This window comes from Ranitomeya imitator, chromosome 1 (genome assembly GCF_032444005.1).
Source record: "Ranitomeya imitator isolate aRanImi1 chromosome 1, aRanImi1.pri, whole genome shotgun sequence".
Taxonomy (NCBI): domain Eukaryota; kingdom Metazoa; phylum Chordata; class Amphibia; order Anura; family Dendrobatidae; genus Ranitomeya; species Ranitomeya imitator.
In genome coordinates, this window is record NC_091282.1 from 400629902 (window position 1) to 400650779 (window position 20878).

A 20878-nucleotide genomic window follows, 5' to 3' on the forward strand; every position below is an offset into this window, starting at 1 on the left:
GCCAATCAGTTAGAGGTTTGTAACTTTTGCAAGAGAGCCAAAACCTCTTCATGCACATGCCCTTAATAAAAGCATGCTATTTGCTATTAACTTGGGTAACCCCTTTAAGGCTTCCTGTGACATTGTAAGTGACCGATTGCAGATTACAGAGAGCAGTACTCGGCAAGTTCGGAGAAGTGGGGGATCCACTGCACCTAGAGGACCCACTCTGCCCAGGTTTTAATATAGTCTATAAATATGTACAGCGGATTGGACAATGAACAAAGATATGGAGCTAGTACAGGTATCGGCACCCATGTCCATCTGCTGAGAATGGAGATAGATCTGATTGCAACTATTTAACCTCTTATATCCTCTTGTCAATCAGAACAGTAGCATTTAATTAATCAGTATCAGCATGTTAGGGTATGTTTCCACGTGCAGGAAATGCTGCGTGTTTGACGCTGCGTTGAGTCGCAGCGTCAAACACGCAGCGTCCAGATGTTACAGCATAGTGGAGGGGATTTTATGAAATCCCGTCTCCACTATGCGTGGTAACACGCATCCGGCGGCCCTGCGACTCCGGACATGCGGCACGTCTTTTTAGATCGCAGCATGTCCGTTTACCTTGCAGCGACGCTGCGCCACCGCAAGGTAAATCACAGGGCCCTATGTGCGGGGTGCGATGATTCCGGATGTGTGCAATGAACACATCCGGCATCATCGTGTCTCCAGAAGGGGTGGGGCTTTGGGCAGAGCGAGTTTTGCGCTCCGTCCAAAGCGCCGGCCATCCTGAAGGTGAACACATATCCTTAAACTGGCTACATCATGGAATAGTGGCTGCAGAGCCGAATTAAATGTTTTGATTTTTTTTAAAGGGAACCTGTCACCCCCAAAATCGATGGTGAGGTAAGCTCACCATCATCAGGGGCTTATCTACAGCATTCTGTAATGCTGTAGATAAGCCCAGATGTTACCTGAAAGAGAAAATAGAATTATTCTTACCGTTAATTCGGTTTCTAGGAACCTTCCACGACGGCATATGGAGGTTGTCTCTTTGCCCTAATGGGGAACAGGAAACACAAGAGAGGTTAAAAGCACCTCCCATTCACCAGTGACTTATAACTGAAACCATAGCACCGGTTTACCTTCTGAGTCCCAGAATTAATCCAGGAAATATAGAGGGTGGGAAATTAGCGCCGTCGTGGAAGGTTCCTAGAAACCGAATTAACGGTAAGAATAATTCTATTTTCTCTAGTCACCTTCCACGACGGCATATGGAGGAATACCAACTAATTGGCACTAGGGAGGGACAACGGCCTGAAGAACCTCGTGGCCGAAGACAATCTCTATTGGATAATACATCCAACCTATAATGATTGGAGAAGGTATGGAGCGACGACCACGTAGCTGCCCTGCAGATCTGCTCTGGAGATGCGGCTGCTCTTTCTGCCCAGAAGACCGACGTAGATCTAGTTGAATGGGCCTTGATTCCTACCGGAGGTAGTTTATTTTGAGCAAGGTAAGCTTCTGTAATGGCTTTTTTAATCCATGTAGCAATGGTACTCTTGGCTACCTTCTTCCCTTTATTTTGACCTGAGGAGTGGACAAAAAGGTTGTGATCAACTCTAAGAGCACTGGTTTGATCCAAGTAATGTAGCAGGATACGCCTAACATCGAGAGTATTAAATCTTCTTTCCTCAGAGTTTGCAGGATTATTGCAAAAGGTTGGTAACACTATTTCTTGAGAACGATGGAATTCAGAGACCACTTTTGGGAGGAAAGAGGGATCAAGACGGAGTATTATTGAGTCTTCTCTAACCAGTAGATAAGGTTCTCTTAGGCTACGTTCACATTAGCGTTCCGCTAATGTGCATCGCTGTTGCATCGGCGACGCAGCGGCGACGCGCACCTATGTTTAACATGGGGGACGCGTGCGTTTTTTTTGTTGCGTTTTCCGACACGTGCGTCGTTTTCGACGCTAGCGTCGGACGCAAGGAAATGCAACAAGTTGCATTTTTTGTGCGTCCGATTTTCGTCAAAAAACGACGCACGCATTGCAAAACGCAGCGTTTTTGCGTGCGTTTGCGCGCGTTTTTTGGTGCGTCGTGCGTTGCGTCGCCGACGCACCGGCGCGCAACGCTAATGTGAACGTAGCCTTATTGATAAGGCCTGTAATTCACCCACTCTTCTAGCTGAAGTTATAGCTACCAAGAAAACAGTCTTGTAGGCGAGATTTTGTGGGGAACAGGTAGACAAAGGTTCAAACGGTGGACCTGTAAGGCCTTGAAGCACAACATTGAGATCCCATGGAGGAACTATAACTTGCTTCCTAGGGTTCATTCTGTTTGCAGAGGTCATGAACCTTTTAATCCAGCGATGTCCTGCTAGATCTTGATCAAAGATGGAACTGAGCGCAGAGACCTGGACTTTCAGAGTACTGGGTTTTAGACCAATTTCTAGGCCTCTTTGTAAAAAGTCTAATATTTTAGATATGTCTGGCCTGAGAGGGTCTGGAGGGTTAGGCAGACAAAAAGATGAAAATTTTTTCCAGATTTTATTATAAATAGCATTTGTTACCGGTTTTCTGGATTTTTGAAGAGTAGCTATAACACGGTTTGATAACCCTTTCGCTCTCAGCACGTTGGCTTCAGAAACCACGCCGCTAAATTCCATCTCTGAGGATCCGAGTGAAGAACTGGGCCCTGGGAAAGGAGATTGGCCTTTATCGGTAACATTATCGGTCCGTCCCCCTGAAGTTGAACAATCAGGTTGAACCAACTTCTCTTGGGCCAAAATGGAGCAACCAAAATAGTTGGAGTCTTTTCTATCCGAATTTTCCGTAGCACCTTTGCAAGAATCGGAATGGGCGGAAATGCGTACGCCAGATGAAAATGCCAATCTTGAACTAAGGCATCTACTGCTCTTGGATTTCCTCTTGGATCCAGGGAAAAAAAAAATATATTTCTACTTTCGCATTCTGGTGAGAAGCAAAGAGGTCGACCTCCGGGAGACCCCATCTGTTTACCAAAAAGTTGAAAGTTTGCCGATCCAGACTCCATTCGCCTGGGTGAATATCCTGTCGGCTCAAATAATCTGCCTGAAAATTGGCAGTACCTTTTAGATGAGTTGCCGTCAGGGACAGTAAATGTTTCTCGGCCCAGGCAAAGATTCGGGCAGAGATATTTTTTTAGGCTGGTGAATCTTGTACTGCCCTGATGCCTGATGTGAGCCACCGTGGTCATGTTGTCCGAGTATATCTGGACATGTTGTCCAGAGAGTTGATGATTTGCTGCAAGGAGAGCTTCTTCCACAGCTTTGAGTTCTCGGAAGTTTGATGATCTCGCTCTGATTGACGGGTCCCAAAGACCCTGATAAGGAACATGATTTATCATGGCTCCCCAGCCTCTCTTGCTGGCATCTGATTTGATTGTGGTTAACGGGAATTGAATCCAACTCACACCCCTGCGAAGGTTTTCGGACTTCATCCACCACGTTAAGGATGCTTTCACTCGACCTGGAGTGTGAATCCTCTTGTTTAAAGAGCCAGGACGACCATCCCAATTGTCTAGCACATGGGTCTGGAGAATTCTTGAGTGGGCTTGAGCCCAAGCCACCGACTGAATGCGGGCTGTCATGGAGCCTAATAGTGACATTCCTTCCCGGAGTGTGGGAGATCTCATCTCCTTGTATTTTTTGACCTTTACTACTAATGGTATTCTGATCTTCTGGAAGGACATCTGTTTTTCCGAGTCCAGTATTACTCCCAAAAACTTTCTGGTTTTTGAGGGTTGAAGCTGGGATTTCTTTATGTTCGGTATCCAACCCAGAGACTTCAATATCTCTAATGTGGTTGATACATGAGATACCAGGGTCATTTTGGTGGGAGCCACTATCAGCAGATCGTCCAGATAAGGCACTATACAAACCCCTTGTCTCCGAATGAATGACACGGCTTACGCCATTACTTTGGAGAACACTCTCGGAGCTGATGAGATGCCGAAGGGAAGGACTCCAAACTGATAGTGCTCCACCTGATGATTCCCCTGAATCGCAAACCTGAGATATTTTTTGTGTCTCGGGTGAATAGGGATATGAAAATACGCATCTTTCAGGTCGATTGTCGCCATAAAGGCGTGCTGATGTATTAAAGGAATGGCTGATTTTACAGACTCCATCTTGAATCTTCGATATTTTACATGTTGATTCAGACCCTTTAGATTTATGATGATACGTACTTCCCCTGATGGTTTTGGTACCAGAAATAAACGGGAATAACGTCCCTGACCGCATTCTGACTGTGGAACTGGGGAGATCACATTTGATCTTAAAAGGTCTCTAAGACCCAGAGTTAGCAGTTTGTGATCCCTCATTGAGAGGGTTGTAATCTTTAGACCCTGAGGGGGGGGTGGGGGAGAAGTTAACTCGATCAATAGGCCCTCCTTGATAACATTGAGGACCCAGTGGGAGCTGGTGATGTTTTCCCACTGATCCACATATTTTGAGAGTCTTCCCCCCACCGGGTCGGAGTCATTGTTTATCTTGCTGGAATGACTGTTGCTGCTGCTGTTGTTGTTGAGGGACGAAGATATTTTTCCCTCTGCCTTTAGCATAGCTCCACCTGCCGGTCTTGCCTTTACCCCTCGGATGAGAGGGCTGAGACAGTGGGGCACGAAAAACCCGTTTTCTTGGTTGTTTTTGCTCCGGGAGCGCCTTTTTCTTGTCGGTCGCTTTATCCAAAATGTCGTCTAAAGCTGGACCAAACACATAATCTCCCTTAAAGGGGATGGCACATAACTTGGCCTTAGACGTGATGTCACCACTCCATAATTTAAGCCAGAGGGCTCTTCTGGCAGAGTTAGAGAGCACTAAAGATCTGGCGACAATTCTAACGGATTCCAGAGAAGCATCCGCCAGAAACCCAGTAGCCTTATGTAAGATAGGGAGAGAATCCAACATCTCACTTCTGGAGGTACCCTGAGAAATGTGCGATTCTAATTTCTCCAGCCAACAGGAAAGGGTCCTCGCTACACAGGTGGAGGCAATATTAGCCTTGAGGACAGAAGAAGAAGACTCCCATGATTTCTTCAGGAGACTCTCAATCTTCCTATCCATAGGGTCTTTCAACTGCGACGCATCATCAAAGGGGAGAGCAGTTCTTTTGGCGACTCTGGCCACCTGCACATCCACCTTGGGAATGTCGAGTTTGACAAGGTCACCTTCTAGAGGAAATCTATGTTTCATCTCAGAAGGCATACTAAGGCGCTTCTCAGGGAGTTCCCACTCTTGCTCAATCATATTAATAACATTTGCATGAACGGGGAATCCTGCCTTTTTCTCCGATCTGAGCCCACCAAACATATGATCCTGTATGGACTGTGGTACAGTTTCCTCTTCAAGCCCCATGGTGTTACGAACAGCAGACACCAGGTCCTCAATATAATCCGAGGAGAAGAGGTATTTCCTGACCTCAGCCTTAGGGGATGCTGGATCTTCCCAGCCAGCAGATGAAGAAAAAGAGTGGTCTGAATCCGAATCAACGACCTGAATCTTCCTCTTCTTAGCTGGGGAATGTGGTGGCGGAGGCGGGGGTGGAGGTGTGAAGACTGCCAAGGAAGATTGTACCTCCTGTTTAACAAGAGAGCGTATCTCATCTAGAAGGGATGGTTGCTCGGCTTTTACTATCTTGTCAGTGCATGGCTGACATAGTTTTTTATCCCAAGTAGGAGGGAGCTTTGCAGAACAGACCGGACACTTCTTCCTAATAGCAGCTCTAGGGGCAGACTTTTCTCCCTGAAACAGAGAGGGAGAGAAGAATGAGGAGCTAACCCCTAATAAAACTACCTCCCGGATCCAGACCCTGCATACTCACAGTAGCAGGGGTAGCGCTGGGCTCTGCAGACGCAGGGCACAAAGAACCATCCATACTGAAGAGATTATAGTCTTACCTTCAGTGGTGGTTCAGCAGGCTTTTATGGAGTAGGTCTCCTAGCACCTGCCTCCAGCGATAGGATTTTCCCCTCCTCCTCCAGGATCCACGTGTGGGACGCCATTGGCACCGACACCGCCGCCGGCGAAACCCGGAAGAGCCGGCTTCAGGGAGATACGAAAACCGGAAGTGACGCGCGCGCGACCGCTGACGTCACTTCCGGAACGCCGAACCAAGCAGCATGGAGGGAGGAAGCCGGGAAGCTCAGAGAGGATCCCGGCCTGCTTTACCCTCGCGGGGGCGCAGGAAGGCCGGGAAGGGTCCCGAGGTACCTGCCAAGCAGGACGACGGGAGTAGCCCACGGAGAGGCACAAGGCGACCCCAGCTGCCCGGCTGAAACACAGGTAGGATCTGAAGAATGACTGTAGCCACCGGCCACTACAGCATATGGAACCTCTCCCTGTCCCATGGGGAACAGGAAAGACACTGGTGAATGGGAGGTGGGAGGTGCTTTTAACCTCTCTTGTGTTTCCTGTTCCCCATTAGGGCAAAGAGACAACCTCCATATGCCGTCGTGGAAGGTGACTAGAGAAAAAGAGGTTAGATTATACTCACCCAGGGGCGGTCCTGCTCCGATGGGTGTCTCAGGTCCGCTCCGGCGCCTCCCATCTTCTTACGATGACGTCTTCTTCTGGTCTTCATGCCGCGGCTCCGGCGCAGGCGTACTTTGTCTGCCCTGTTGAGGGAAGAGCAAAGTACTGCAGTGCGCAGGCGCCGGAAAGGTCAGAGAGGCCCGACGCCTGCGCACTGCAGTACTTTGCTCTGCCCTCAACAGGGCAGACAAAGTACGCCTGCGCCGGAGCCGCGGCGTGAAGACCAGAAGAGGACGTCATGGAATGAAAATAGGAGGCGCCGGAGCGGACCTGAGACACCCATTTGACCGGACCGCAGTGGGACCACCCATGGGTGAGTATAATTAACCTCTTTTTCTCATCTTTCAGGTAACATCGGGGGCTTATCTACAGCATTACAGAATGCTGTAGATAAGCCCCTGATGACGGTGAGCTTACCTCACCATCGATTTTGGGGGTGACAGGTTCCCTTTAAGTTCTCCTCGCCATTGCAGAGATATTAGCTTGTGAAGTTTAGGTTATAATTTATGCAAAGCTCATCTGGGTGTTACCAGATATTTGTCTTTGCACATCATCCCCGGCATGAGGTTAACCTATCAAAACCAGGGAGTGCCATGCAGGGTGAAAAGAACATGCAAAGTCTCCCAACTGATCTTTGCAGCTACTATGTAGAGATAGTAGAGGGGACTTCTGTATCATTACAAACCCTTCCAGAAATAATTTCACAGCAGTCAGTGTAGGGGGAGGGGGAGATCACTGTTTGTACTGATACATAACTCAGCTCAGCAGTATCATTACAAACCCTTTGGGTATGTTCCCATGGTCAGTAAACGCTGCGGGATGGACGCTGTGTACATTTGCAGCATCCAAATCGCAGTGTCCAGATGTTACAGCATAGTGGCTGTGATTTCAAGAAATCCCATGTCCACTATGCGTGCACCAATGCACGCGGCTCACCTGAGGAGACGGACATGCGTTGCGCCTTTCCAGACCGCAGCAAGTCAATTTATCTTGCAGAGACTCGAGTCTCCGCAAGATAAATCTCACCCATACAGTGTATTTGACACAGTGAATCTGCACAGTTCAATAAACACATGCGAAGTCACCTACTTTCAAAAGCTGGCAGCGCTTTGGATGCAGCTGACGTGTGCTGCATCCAAAGTGCTGCCGATTGACTGCTGTGAGATGAGATCCTTGAGGGAAGGAGCACACAGACAGTAGAGTGGGGGGGGAGAGAGAACCGACAGAAGTATGAGAGGGGATCCACATGGTTTACAATGATACATAGCTCAGCTCTACAGTATCATTACAAACCCTTCCAGATCTCATCTCACGTTAGTCAGTGTGGTGAAAAGGTGAGCGCTGACAGAACGACTAATTGAGATCTGGAAATATTTATAATGAGACAACTCAGCGCTACTGTATCTGAGGCAGATTTATGTATCATTACAAACACTTTACCAGCTAATATCTGTACAATGGAGATGAGAAATTAAAAAATAAAATCTATGTTTTATTCAGCTCTGCCGGTAGTATTCCATTATGTGGCCTGTTTAACATGCTCAAACAGGTGAAAGGTCCCCTTTAGTAGGATGGAAACACATATGAATCCCCGACCCTGCAACATGCTCGTGAGGCGCCAATGGCATCATCACAGGATTCGTAGGCCTAGTGACAGTCCTCGTGTCTGCCATGTTTGTACGCCTAGGAAGCTCAGTGTGGCAGCTTTACAATTCACTGCAACATTACAGTATTGCCGCAGCTTGTAGCAGTGATGGCAGGGTCACGTCTCCTAGCGAGACGAGTAAAAAAAAGTCGGAAAAATATATTAAAATTCCCAACTTGAAAAAATGTAAATAAAATGTAATGAAAAAATATAACTGATTACGAACAAACGAGTGCTAACATTTACCTCACTGTGACACGGCAGAATGGCGGGTTTTTGCTCCTTTTACCTGCCAAAAAGTTGTATGGCCCCCAAAATGCTAATGAGTACAGCTCGCCCCGCAAACAAGACCTGACACAATGCTAGCCAAAATAATAAAGCAACAGCTTAGAAGGCGAGGAGAGGATAGAAAGCGATAAGCGGCCCCCCATACACCTGGAGGCGCCCCCTATGCAGAACTGTGACATCACTGGGTCTGTAGCTGGCGGCTGTCACCTCAGAGCAGGTCATGGCGACAGTCACACACCGCCGGACCGCGGCAGCCCCCTCACAGAACACAGCAGGGGAGAAGTGACGCAGCCTGTGACGTCATGCCGTTACCTTGCTCCTCTCCTTCCAGGTATCTGACCCTCAGTTCGTCCTCGCCTTTTACCTCAGAGCTGAACTGGCGCCCCCCAGCGGCGCAGGACACGCGTATCAGCAGCTGCCCCTTCCCCTTGAGATCCAGAGGGCGGGGGAGCTGCCACCAGGCGGCGTGTGCAGCTCGTGTTACCCTGCTGCCGCCTGCCAGGACCCTCAAGCCAGCCAGAGCCGCCATGCTGAGTGACGTCATGGGAACGCCGCCACGGCCAGTCTGCCGTCTCGTCACTCCAGTCTGCAGCTGCTTATGTGTTCCCAGAGAGCTGTTCATAAAGCTTATTTTAAAAAAAAAAAGAACAAGGCAAAAAAGCTGCAACACATTTGAAGCTGTAGAAGCGGCAATCTGTGGTGAGGAGGGAGAGGAGTGAGGTGTGCACCGGGAGACCCCCGTGTACCACCCTGGGGGACACACATACATGGCACATGTGGCCACAAGGAGGCTTCACACATTCTATCAGTATCAATTGCTGCCCATTGCTCAGGTGTGACTAGCGGATGGCTGGGCCTACGCCCGCGCTGTAGATTGCGCTGCTTGGGAATCCTCTCAGGCCTCTATCACATGTCAGTGGCTCCGGACAGTTTTACACGCATCGGAGACACTGACTGACACACAAAGACACAATCGAGTGAATCGGTCTGTGCACGTGTCAGTGTGTTTCCATGGCGCAGACATGTCTGTTTTTTACCATCAGCACGGGCCGCAAAACGTCCCTCACACAGATGACACACTGGGATGTCATCCGTGTAACACGTACCGACACCTGAGAAGCAGCCGTCCAGTTGTTGGGTGCTGAAAATGGCTCTCATCATTCTCCCCCTCTGCCATCGATCAGTGCCTGCAGGGAAGAATGATGAGAGTTATATTCAACTAATAAGGCCGGTTTCACACGTCAGTGGCTCCAGTACGTGAGGTGACAGTTTCCTCACGTACCGGAGACACTGACTCACGTAGACACCGTGTGTCCGTTTGAAAAACACGGAGACATGTCAGTGTTTGTGGGAACGCACAGATCACACGGACCCAATAAAGTCAATGGGTCCGTGTAAAACACGTACCGCACACGGATGCTGTCCGTGTGCCGTGCAGGAGACAGCACTACTGTAAGCGCTGTCCCCCCGCGTGTGGTGCTGAAGCCGGAATTCATCCCTTCTTCCCAGCAGCGTTCGCTGGAGAGAAATAAAGTTTGTGAATATGCGCATATTCCTCACTGTAATGAGCGGGACCACGTGACCGCCCACACATGGCCTGCTGCCGGCGCTGAGAGGAGACATCGCTGGAGCTGGGTGTCGGTGAGTATTTCCTGGCAAGCGGGGGGGGTTTACAGGGGGTGGGAGGGGACCCACAGGGGTGGGAGGGGACCCACAAACTATTTCTAAGGGAAAAGAAAAAAAAAGATTATTCATTTCTTCTCTCCAGCGAACGCTGCTGGGAAGAAGGGATGAATACCGGCTTCAGCACCGCATGCAGGGGACAACGCTTAACTACTGTAGCGCTGTTTCCTGCACGGTCCGTGTGGCCCTCAGTCGGCACACGGGCAGCACACGGCTGCCGCACGTGTGCCACACTGATGTGCTACATAAGCACACGGACACGGATAATTCCGGTACCGATTTTTCCGGTACCGGAATTATCTGGACGTGTGGGACAGGCCTAACAGAGACAGCAGGTGACGGCTGATGGGACTGTTACTCCCATCAGCCTACCTCTGCTACCACTAAAAACAATGAGCGCAGGAGCAGCTGATGGGAGTATTCATCACCCTTCACCTGCACTATAAATAAAAAAATCCGGCATGGGTTTCCCTGTATTCTCTATAACCAGCCGTACAAAACTCACAGCTTGGGGTTGCAACCCTCAGCTTCAACAAGGCTGGTTATCAAGAATAGAGGGGTCCCCTCGCTGTTTTTTTTTTTATTATTTCAATAAATTTTAAGAAAACAGCATGGTGTCCTCCTCCATTTTTGACAAGCAGACAGCTAGGGGCTTGTATTCTCAGGCTCGTAAGGGGCCATGGATACTGACCTCCTCAGCCTAAAAATAGCAGCCTACATCTGCCCAGGAAAGGCACATCTATTAGTTACTCCAATTCTGGCACTTTGCCTGCCTCTACCCACTTGCCCTTTAGCCAGGGCCGGTTATAGGCAAAGTGGGGCCCTAGGCAAAAGTTTAAAATGTGGCCCCAAATGCTAACATATTGCACATCACACAGAAGCATTTCTGTTGTATTTACATGCATTGAGTTCAGGCCGCTAAACAAGTGTGATCGACTATCGAAGTCGTTTCCTGACCTCTTTACACCAACTGAGAAAGAATTAGATCAATTTGTCCCCATACAGTATCATGTTAGCTGCATATCTACAGGTTACACTGAGTGATGTGCTGCTGTCAACAATGATTTTGTTCCCACATAAACAATCCAATCACTCGATGAATAGGCAGCATTTTGCTTGTTTAGTATAAAACACCCCATAGTCCTCCACATGGTATGATATGCACCACAGTCCTTGATATTGAAAAATGCACTCCCCGTAGTCCTTTATATAGTAAAATACACTCCCCATAGTCCTCCATATAGTATAATACACTACCCATAGTCCACCAGATATTAAAATACACTCCTCAGTCCTCCATATAGTATAATACACACCTCAGTCCTCCATATAGTACAATACACTCCCCATAGTCCTCCATATAGTATAATACACTCCCCATAGTCCTCCATATAGTATAATACACTACCCATAGTCCACCAGATATTAACCCCTTTACCCCCAAGGGTGGTTTGCACGTTAATGACCGGCCCAATTTTTACAATTCTGACAACTGTCCATTTGTGAGGTTATAACTCTGGAACGCTTCAACGGATCCCAGTGATTCTGACATTGTTTTCTCGTGACATATTGTACTTCATGACAATGGTAAAAATTCTTTGATAGTACCTGCGTTTATTTGTGAAAAAAATGGAAATTTGGCGAAAATTATGAAAATTTCGCAATTTTCCAACTTTGAATTTTTATGCAATTAAATCACAGAGATATGTCACACAAAATACTTAATAAGTAACATTTCCCACATGTCTACTTTACATCAGCACAATTTTGGAACCAAAATTTTTTTTTGTTAGGGAGTTATAAGGGTTAAAAGTTGACCAGCAATTTCTCATTTCTACAACACCATTTTTTTTTAGGGACCACATCTCATTTGAAGTCATTTTGAGGGGTCTATATGATAGAAAATACCCAAGTGTGACACCATTCTAAAAACTACACACCTCAAGGTGCTCAAAACCATATTCAAGAAGTTTATTAACCCTTCTGGTGCTTCACAGGAATTTTTTGAATGTTTAAATAAAAATGAACATTTAACTTTTTTTCACAAAAAATTTAATTCAGCTCCAATTTGTTTAATTTACCAAGGGTAACAGGATAAAATAGACCCCAAACATTGTTGTACAATTTGTCCTGAGCACGACAATACCCCACATGTGGGGGTAAACCACTGTTTGGGCGCATGGCAGAGCTCGGAAGCGAAGGAGCGCCATTTGACTTTTCAATGCAAAATTGACTGGAATTGAGATGGGACGCTGTTGTGAATTCTGTGGCAGAGCTCCCTCCTGTGGTCACAAGTGGTGCTTCGGCTGATTCTCTCTATGAGCTTCCGTTGGTGGAGGAAAGTGGTACTGCGGCTTCTGAGTTTCCTTCCTCAGGTGATGTGGTGAAGTCGTTAGGTGCTGCTCTATTTAACTCCACCTAGTGCTTTGATCCTGGCCTCCAGTCAATGTTCTAGTATTGGACTTGCTTCCTCCTGGATCGTTCCTGTGGCCTGCTGCTCTGCATAGCTAAGTTGCTCTTGTGTTATTTTTGTTTGCTGTTTTTTCTGTCCAGCTTGTTTATTTGGTTTTTCTTGCTTGCTGGAAGCTCTGGGACGCAGAGGGTGTACCTCCGTGCCGTTAGTCGGTACGGAGGGTCTTTTTGCCCCCTTTGCGTGGTTGTTTGTAGGGTTTTGTGTTGACCGCAAAGTTACCTTTCCTATCCTCGCTCTGTTCAGAAAGTCGGGCCTCACTTTGCTAAATCTATTTCATCTCTACGTTTGTCTTTTCATCTTAACTCACAGTCATTATATGTGGGGGGCTGCCTTTTCCTTTGGGGTATTTCTCTGAGGCAAGGTAGGCTTATTTTCTATCTTCAGGCTAGCTAGTTTCTCAGGCTGTCCCGAGTTGCATAGGGAGCGTTAGGCGCAATCCACGGCTGCCTCTAGTGTGTTGGAGAGGATTAGGGATTGCGGTCAGCAGAGTTCCCACGTCTCAGAGCTCGTTCTGTGTTTTTGGGTTATTGTCAGGTCACTGTATGTGCTCTGACTTCTATGTCCATTGTGGAACTGAATTACCTAATCATAACAGTACTGGAGGCCCAAAGTACTAATGATTCTCAATAGAGGGAAAAAAGAAGTTCTGAGACCATTTTTTTTCTCTGCACTGTGTTTTGCCTTTTTTTTCCCCTAGACATTTGGGTGGTTCAGGACACAGGTGTAGCGATGGACATTAAAGGTCTGTCTTCATGTGTGGATCAGCTCACGGCAAGAGTACAAAATATTCAAGACTTTGTGGTTCAGAATTCTATGTTAGAACCAAGAATTCCTATTCCTGATTTGTTTTTTGGAGATAGAACTAAATTTCTGAGTTTCAAAAATAATTGTAAACTATTTCTGGCTTTGAAACCTCGCTCCTCTGGTGACCCAGTTCAACAAGTCAGGATCATTATTTCTTTTTTACGTGGAGACCCTCAGGACTGGGCATTTTCTCTTGCGCCAGGAGATCCTGCATTATGTAATATTGATGCGTTTTTCCTGGCGCTCGGATTGCTGTACGATGAACCTAATTCAGTGGATCAGGCAGAAAAAAATTTACTGACTCTGTGTCAGGGTCAGGATGAGATAGAGGTATATTGTCAGAAATGTAGAAAGTGGTCCGTGCTCACTCAATGGAATGAAGGTGCGCTCGCAGCTATTTTCAGAAAGGGTCTCTCTGAAGCCCTTAAGGATGTCATGGTGGGATTTCCTATGCCTGCTGGTCTGAATGAGTCTATGTCTTTGGCCATTCAGATCGGCCGACGCTTGCGTGAGCGTAAATCTGTGCACCATTTGGCGGTATTATCTGAGCATAAACCTGAGCCTATGCAGTGTGATAGGACTTTGACCAGAGTTGAACGGAAAGAACGCAGACGTCAGAATGGGCTGTGTTTCTACTGTGGTGATTCCACTCATGCTATCTCTGATTGTCCTAAGCGCACTAAGCGGTTCGCTAGGTCTGCCACCATTGGTAAGGTACAGTCAAAATTTCTTTTGTCCGTTACCTTGATCTGCTCTTTGTCATCTTATTCTGTCATGGCATTTGTGGATTCAGGCGCTGCCCTGAATTTGATGGACTTGGAGTATGCTAGGCGTTGTGGGTTTTTCTTGGAGCCCTTGCAGTGTCCTATTCCATTGAGAGGAATTGATGCTACGCCTTTGGCCAAGAATAAGCCTCAGTATTGGACCCAGCTGACCATGTGCATGGCTCCTGCACATCAGGAGGTTATTCGCTTTCTGGTGTTGCATAATCTGCATGATGTGGTCGTGTTGGGGTTGCCATGGCTACAAGTCCATAATCCAGTATTAGATTGGAAATCCATGTCTGTGTCCAGCTGGGGTTGTCAGGGGGTACATGGTGATGTCCCATTTCTGTCTATTTCGTCATCCACCCCTTCTGAGGTCCCAGAATTCTTGTCTGATTACCGGGATGTATTTGATGAGCCCAAGTCCGATACCCTACCTCCGCATAGGGATTGTGATTGTGCTATCGATTTGATTCCTGGTAGTAAATTCCCAAAAGGTCGACTGTTTAATTTATCTATGCCTGAGCACGCCGCTATGCGGAGTTACATGAAGGAGTCCTTGGAGAAGGGGCATATTCGCCCGTCATCGTCGCCATTGGGAGCGGGGTTCTTTTTTGTGGCCAAGAAGGATGGTTCGCTGAGACCTTGTATAGATTACCGCCTTCTAAATAAGATCACGGTTAACTTTCAGTACCCCTTGCCGCTGTTATCTGATTTGTTTGCTCGGATTAAGGGGGCTAGTTGGTTCACCAAGATAGATCTTCGTGGTGCATATAACCTTGTGCGTATTAAGCGAGGCGATGAATGGAAAACTGCATTTAATACGCCTGAGGGCCATTTTGAGTACCTAGTAATGCCATTCGGACTTGCCAATGCTCCATCAGTGTTTCAGTCCTTTATGCATGACATCTTCCGAGAGTACCTGGATAAATTCCTGATTGTATACTTGGATGATATTTTGGTCTTCTCGGATGATTGGGAGTCTCATGTGAAGCAGGTCAGAACGGTGTTTCAGGTCCTGCGTGCTAATTCTTTGTTTGTGAAGGGATCAAAGTGTCTCTTTGGTGTTCAGAAGGTTTCATTTTTGGGGTTCATTATTTCCCCTTCTACTATCGAGATGGACCCTGTTAAGGTCCAGGCCATCCATGATTGGACTCAGCCGACATCTCTGAAAAGTCTGCAAAAGTTCCTGGGCTTTGCTAATTTTTATCGTCGCTTCATCTGCAATTTTTCTAGTATTGCTAAACCATTGACCGATTTGACCAAGAAGGGTGCTGATGTGGTCAATTGGTCTTCTGCTGCTGTGGAAGCTTTTCAAGAGTTGAAGCGTCGTTTTTCTTCTGCCCCTGTGTTGTGTCAGCCAGATGTTTCGCTTCCGTTCCAGGTCGAGGTTGATGCTTCTGAGATTGGAGAAAGTCGGGCCTCACTTTGCTAAATCTATTTCATCTCTACGTTTGTCTTTTCATCTTAACTCACAGTCATTATATGTGGGGGGCTGCCTTTTCCTTTGGGGTATTTCTCTGAGGCAAGGTAGGCTTATTTTCTATCTTCAGGCTAGCTAGTTTCTCAGGCTGTCCCGAGTTGCATAGGGAGCGTTAGGCGCAATCCACGGCTGCCTCTAGTGTGTTGGAGAGGATTAGGGATTGCGGTCAGCAGAGTTCCCACGTCTCAGAGCTCGTTCTATGTTTTTGGGTTATTGTCAGGTCACTGTATGTGCTCTGACTTCTATGTCCATTGTGGTACTGAATTACCTAATCATAACAGGACGCCATGTTTCGTTTGGAGAGCCCCTGATATGCCTAAACATTGAAACCCCCCACAAGTGACACCATTTTGGAAAGTAGACCCCTTAAGGAACTTATCTAGATGTGTGGTGAGCACTTTGACCCACCAAGTGCTTCACAGAAGTTTATAATGTAGAACCGTAAAAATAAAAAATCATAATTTTTCACAAAAATTAACTTTCGGCCCCCAATTTTTTATTTTCCCAAGGGTAAGAGAAGAAATTGGACCCCAAAAGTTGTTGTACAATTTGTCCTGAGTACGCTGATACCCCATATGTGGGGGTAAACCACTGTTTAGGCGGATGGGAGAGCTCGGAAGGGAAGGAGTGCTGTTTTACTTTTCAATCCAAAATTGACAGGAATTGAGATGGGACGGCATGTTGCGTTTGGAGAGCCACTGATGTGCCTAAACATTGAAACCCCCCACAAGTGACACCATTTTGGAAAGTAGACCCCCTAAGGAACTTATCTAGAGGTGTGGTGAGCACTTTGACCCACCAAGTGCTTCACAGAAGTTTATAATGCAGAGCCGTAAAAATAAAACAAAAATTTTTTCCCACAAAAATTATTTTTTTTAGCCCCCAGTTTTGTATTTTCCCGAGGGTAACAGGAGAAAGTGGACCCCAAAATTTGTTGCCCAATTTGTCCTGAGTGCGATGATACACCATATGTGGGGGGAACCACTGTTTGGGCGCATAGGAGGGTTCGGAAGGGAAGGAGTGCCATTTGAATGCAGACTTAGATGGAATGGTCTGCAGGTGTCACATTGCGTTTGCAGAGCCCCTAATGTACCTAAACAGTAGAAACCCCCCACAAGTGACACCATTTTGGAAAGTAGACCCCCTAAGGAACTTATCTACATGTGTGGTGAGCACTTTGACCCACCAACGGCTTCACAGAAGTTTATAATGGAGAGTCGTAAAAATAAAACAAAAATTTTTTTCCCACAAAAATTATTTTTTAGCCCCCAGTTTTGTATTTTCCCGAGGGTAACAGGAGAAATTGGACCCTAAAATTTGTTGTCCAATTTGTTCTGAGTGCGCTGATACCCCATATGTGGGGGGGAACCACTGTTTGGGCGCATTGGAGGGCTCGGAAGGGAAGGAGCTCCATTTGGAATGCAGGCTTAGATGGAATGGTCTGCAGGTGTCACATTGCATTTCCAGAGCCCCTAATGTACCGAAACAGTAGAAACCCCCCACAAGTGACACCATTTTGGAAACTAGACCCCCTAAGGAACTCATCTAGATGTGTTGTGAGAGCTTTGAACCCCCAAGTGTTTCACTACAGTTTGTAGCGCAGAGCCGTGAAAATTGAAAAAAAAAATCTTTCCCCCAAAAATTATTTTTTAGTCCCCAGTTTTGTATTTTCCCGAGGGTAAGAGGAGAAATTTCACCCCAAAAGTTGTTGTCAAATTTGTCCTGAGTACGCTGATATCCCATATGTTGGGGTAAACCCCTGTTTGGGCACACGGGAGAGCTCGGAAGGAAAGAAGCACTGTTTAACTTTTTCAACGCAGAATTGGCTGGAATTGAAATCGGACTCCATGTCGCGTTTGGAGAACCCCTGATGTGCCTAAACAGTGGAAACCCCCCAATTATAACTGAAACCCTAATCCAAACACACCCCTAACCCTAATCCCAACAGTAACCCTAACCACACCTCTAACCCTGACACACACCTAACCCTAATCCCAACCCTATTCCCAACTGTAAATGTAATCTAAACCCTAACCGTAACTTTAGCCCCAACCCTAACTGTAGCCTTAACCCTAGCCCCAACCCTAACTTTAGCCCCAACCCAAACTGTAGCCCTAACCCTAGCCCTAACCATAGCCCTAACCCTAACTTTAGCCCCAACCCTAACTGTAGCCTTAACCCTAGCCCTAACCCTAGCCCTAACCCTAGCCCAAACCCTAACCCTAGCCCTAATGGAAAAATGGAAATAAATACATTTTTTTTAATTTTTCCCTAACTAAGGGGGTGATGAATGGGGGTTTGATTTACTTTTATAGCTGTTTTTTTAGCGGATTTTTATGATTGGCAGCCGTCACACACTGAAAGACGCTTTTTATTGCAAAAAATATTTTTTGCATTACCACATTTTGAGAGCTATAATTTTTCCATATTTTGGTTCACAGAGTCATGTGAGGTCTTGTTTTTTGCGGGACGAGTTGACGTTTTTATTGGTAACATTTTCGGGCACGTTACATTTTTTGATCGCTTTTTATTCCGATTTTTGCGAGGCAGAATGACCAAAAACCAGCTATTCATGAATTTCTTTTGGGGGAGGCGTTTATACCGTTCCGCGTTTGGTAAAATTGATAAATCACTTTTATTCTTCGGGTCAGTACGATTACAGCGACACCTCATTTATATCATTTTTTTATGTTTTGGCGCTTTTATACGATAAAAACTATTTTATAGAAAAAATAATTATTTTTGCATCGCTTTATTCTCAGGACTATAACTTTTTTTTTTTTGCTGATGATGCTGTATGGCGGCTCGTTTTTTGCGGGACAAGATGACGCTTTCAGCAGTATCATGGTTATTTATATCTGTCTTTTTGATCGCGTGTTATTCCACTTTCTGTTCGGCGGTATGATGATAAAGCGTTGTTTTTTGCCTTTTTTTTTTTTTTCTTACGGTGTTTACTGAAGGGGTTAACTAGTGGGCCAGTTTTATAGGTCAGGTCGTTACGGACGCGGCGATACTAAATATGTGTACTTTTATTGTTTTTTTTTATTTAGATAAAGAAATGTATTTTACACATTTTGAAATTTCTTTTTTACTTTTTTACATTGTCCCAGGGGGGGACATCACAGATCAGTGATCTGACAGTGTGCACAGCACTCTGTCAGATCACTGATCCGACATGCAGCGCTGCAGCCTTCACAGTGCCTGCTCTGAGCAGGCTCTGTGAAGCCACCTCCCTCCCTGCAGGACCCGGATCCGCGGCCATCTTGGATCCGGAGCTGGAGGAAGCAGGGAGGGAGGTGAGACCCTCGCAGCAACGCGATCACATCGCGTTCCTGCGGGGGGCTCAGGGAAGCCCGCAGGGAGCCCCCTCCCTGCGGAAGCTTCCCTATACCGCCGGCACATCGCGATCATCTTTGATCGCGGTGTGCCAGGGGTTAATGTGCCGGGGGCGGTCCGTGACCGCTCCTGGCACATAGTGCCGGATGTCAGCTGCGATAAACAGCTGACACCTGGCCGCGATCGGCGGCGCTCCCCCCGTGAGCGCCGCCGATCGCGCTGGACGTACTATCCCGTCCATGGTCATGGGGGCCCACCCCACCTCGACGGGATAGTACGTCCCATGTCAGAAAGGGGTTAAAATACACTCCTCAGTCCTCCATATAGTATAATACACACCTCAGTCCTCCATATAGTATAATACACACCTCAGTCCTCCATATAGTATAATACACTCCCCATAGTCCTCCATATAGTATAATACACTCCCCATAGTCCTCCAGATATTAAAATACACTCCTCAGTCCTCCATATAGTATAATACACTCCTCAGTCCTCCATATAGTATAATACACTCCTCAGTCCTCCATATAGTATAATACACTCCTCATAGTCCACTATATATTAAAAAATGCAGCATGTTCATTAATTTTGCAGATTTTTCACGTGTTTGCCGCTATATTATTGCATTGGGAAGCTCCAGAAAAAAGGCGAAAAATCTGCAAAAAAAGCGCAAAAAAAACGAGAGCGGATTTCCTGCAGAAAAAGTCCGGTTTTGTTCAGGAAAATTCTGCTGACATTCCTGAACGTGTGCACATAGCCCAAGACTTTTTCACAGCAACCAGGTCTGCTGCGCCCTTCTGCAATTATTCAAGAGGTTTATGGAGATGTGCCTTACCTGCACAACCTCAGCAAGTGAGAGATTTTTCTTTTAATGGTGACTTTAATACTCGCTTACTACGCTTAGAAAAGTGCTATTCTCACGTTTTTTCATATAGCATATTGCTCCATAGTTTTCTGAGGTTTCTCCCCACTCAGTGAGCCTCTGTTTTTTAGTAGTAATAATAATAATAATATTTATTTTTATATAGCGCTAACATATTCCGCTGCGCTTTACAGACATTATCATTGCTGTCCCCAATGGGGTTCACAATCTAAATTCTCTATCAGTATGTCTTTGGAAAGTGGGAGGAAACCGGAGTGCCCGAAGGAAACCCACGCAAACACTGGGAGAACTTACAAACTCCTTGCAGATGTTGTCCTTGGTGGGACCACTAAGCCACCGTGCTGCCCATGTTTTTCATGTATAGTAAAAACAGTCTTAATTTCATCAATGGTTTTGTTTAGATTCATCAGATTGTCAGTCGGATTTTATGGCCGGGATCACACATGCGAGAAATACGGCCGAGTCTCGCTTTTTAATACCCGGCATTGCCGCCGTCACTCAGGAGCGGAGCGTGTGGCTCCATGTATTGCTATGTGGCCGCACCAGTGGCGTAGGAAGGGGGGAGCGGGGGGGGGGCGGGCCGCCCCGGGCGGCACAATGTGGGGGCGGCTATCAGCACGGCTGCGCGCACTCATTCTCTGCTCCTTCCTCCCAGCATTATGAGGACTGGAGCAGAGCGCTGGCAGTGCGCGCGGCCGTGCAGAGTTGCTGGCTGCAGTGTAGCAGGGGCACACAGTCACACACGCTGTGACTCACCCCCGCACCTGCAGTCAGCAGCAGAAGCTCCGATCCCGCCCCTCCAGCAGCGTCACAGCTCTCACAATGTGAAGAGCCATGGAGGGGCGGGGCTAAATGTCGGGGGCGGAGCCACGGACAAGCAGGAAGAAGAGGCAGAAGGAAATATGAAAATCAGAGCGGGAGACAGAAAAGATGTGAGAACAGAGACAGAAAACAA

The 20878-nt window shown here is 46.9% G+C and overlaps 1 protein-coding gene across 2 annotated transcripts in view; it reads right to left on the minus strand.

The window, feature by feature from the left end:
- Window positions 1-9088, minus strand: part of AUH (AU RNA binding methylglutaconyl-CoA hydratase) — a 409285-nt gene extending 400197 nt beyond the window's left edge. The window contains exon 1 of one of the 2 annotated variants that reach the window (XM_069762322.1): window positions 8807-9086. In XM_069762322.1, coding sequence (XP_069618423.1) covers window positions 8807-9038 — 232 coding nt within the window. In that variant the 5' untranslated portion in view covers window positions 9039-9086. Of the gene's footprint in view, window positions 1-8806 lie in introns of both variants that reach the window. The other variant, XM_069762325.1, reaches the window with a different exon arrangement.
- Between the last annotated feature and the right edge of the window lie 11790 nt (window positions 9089-20878).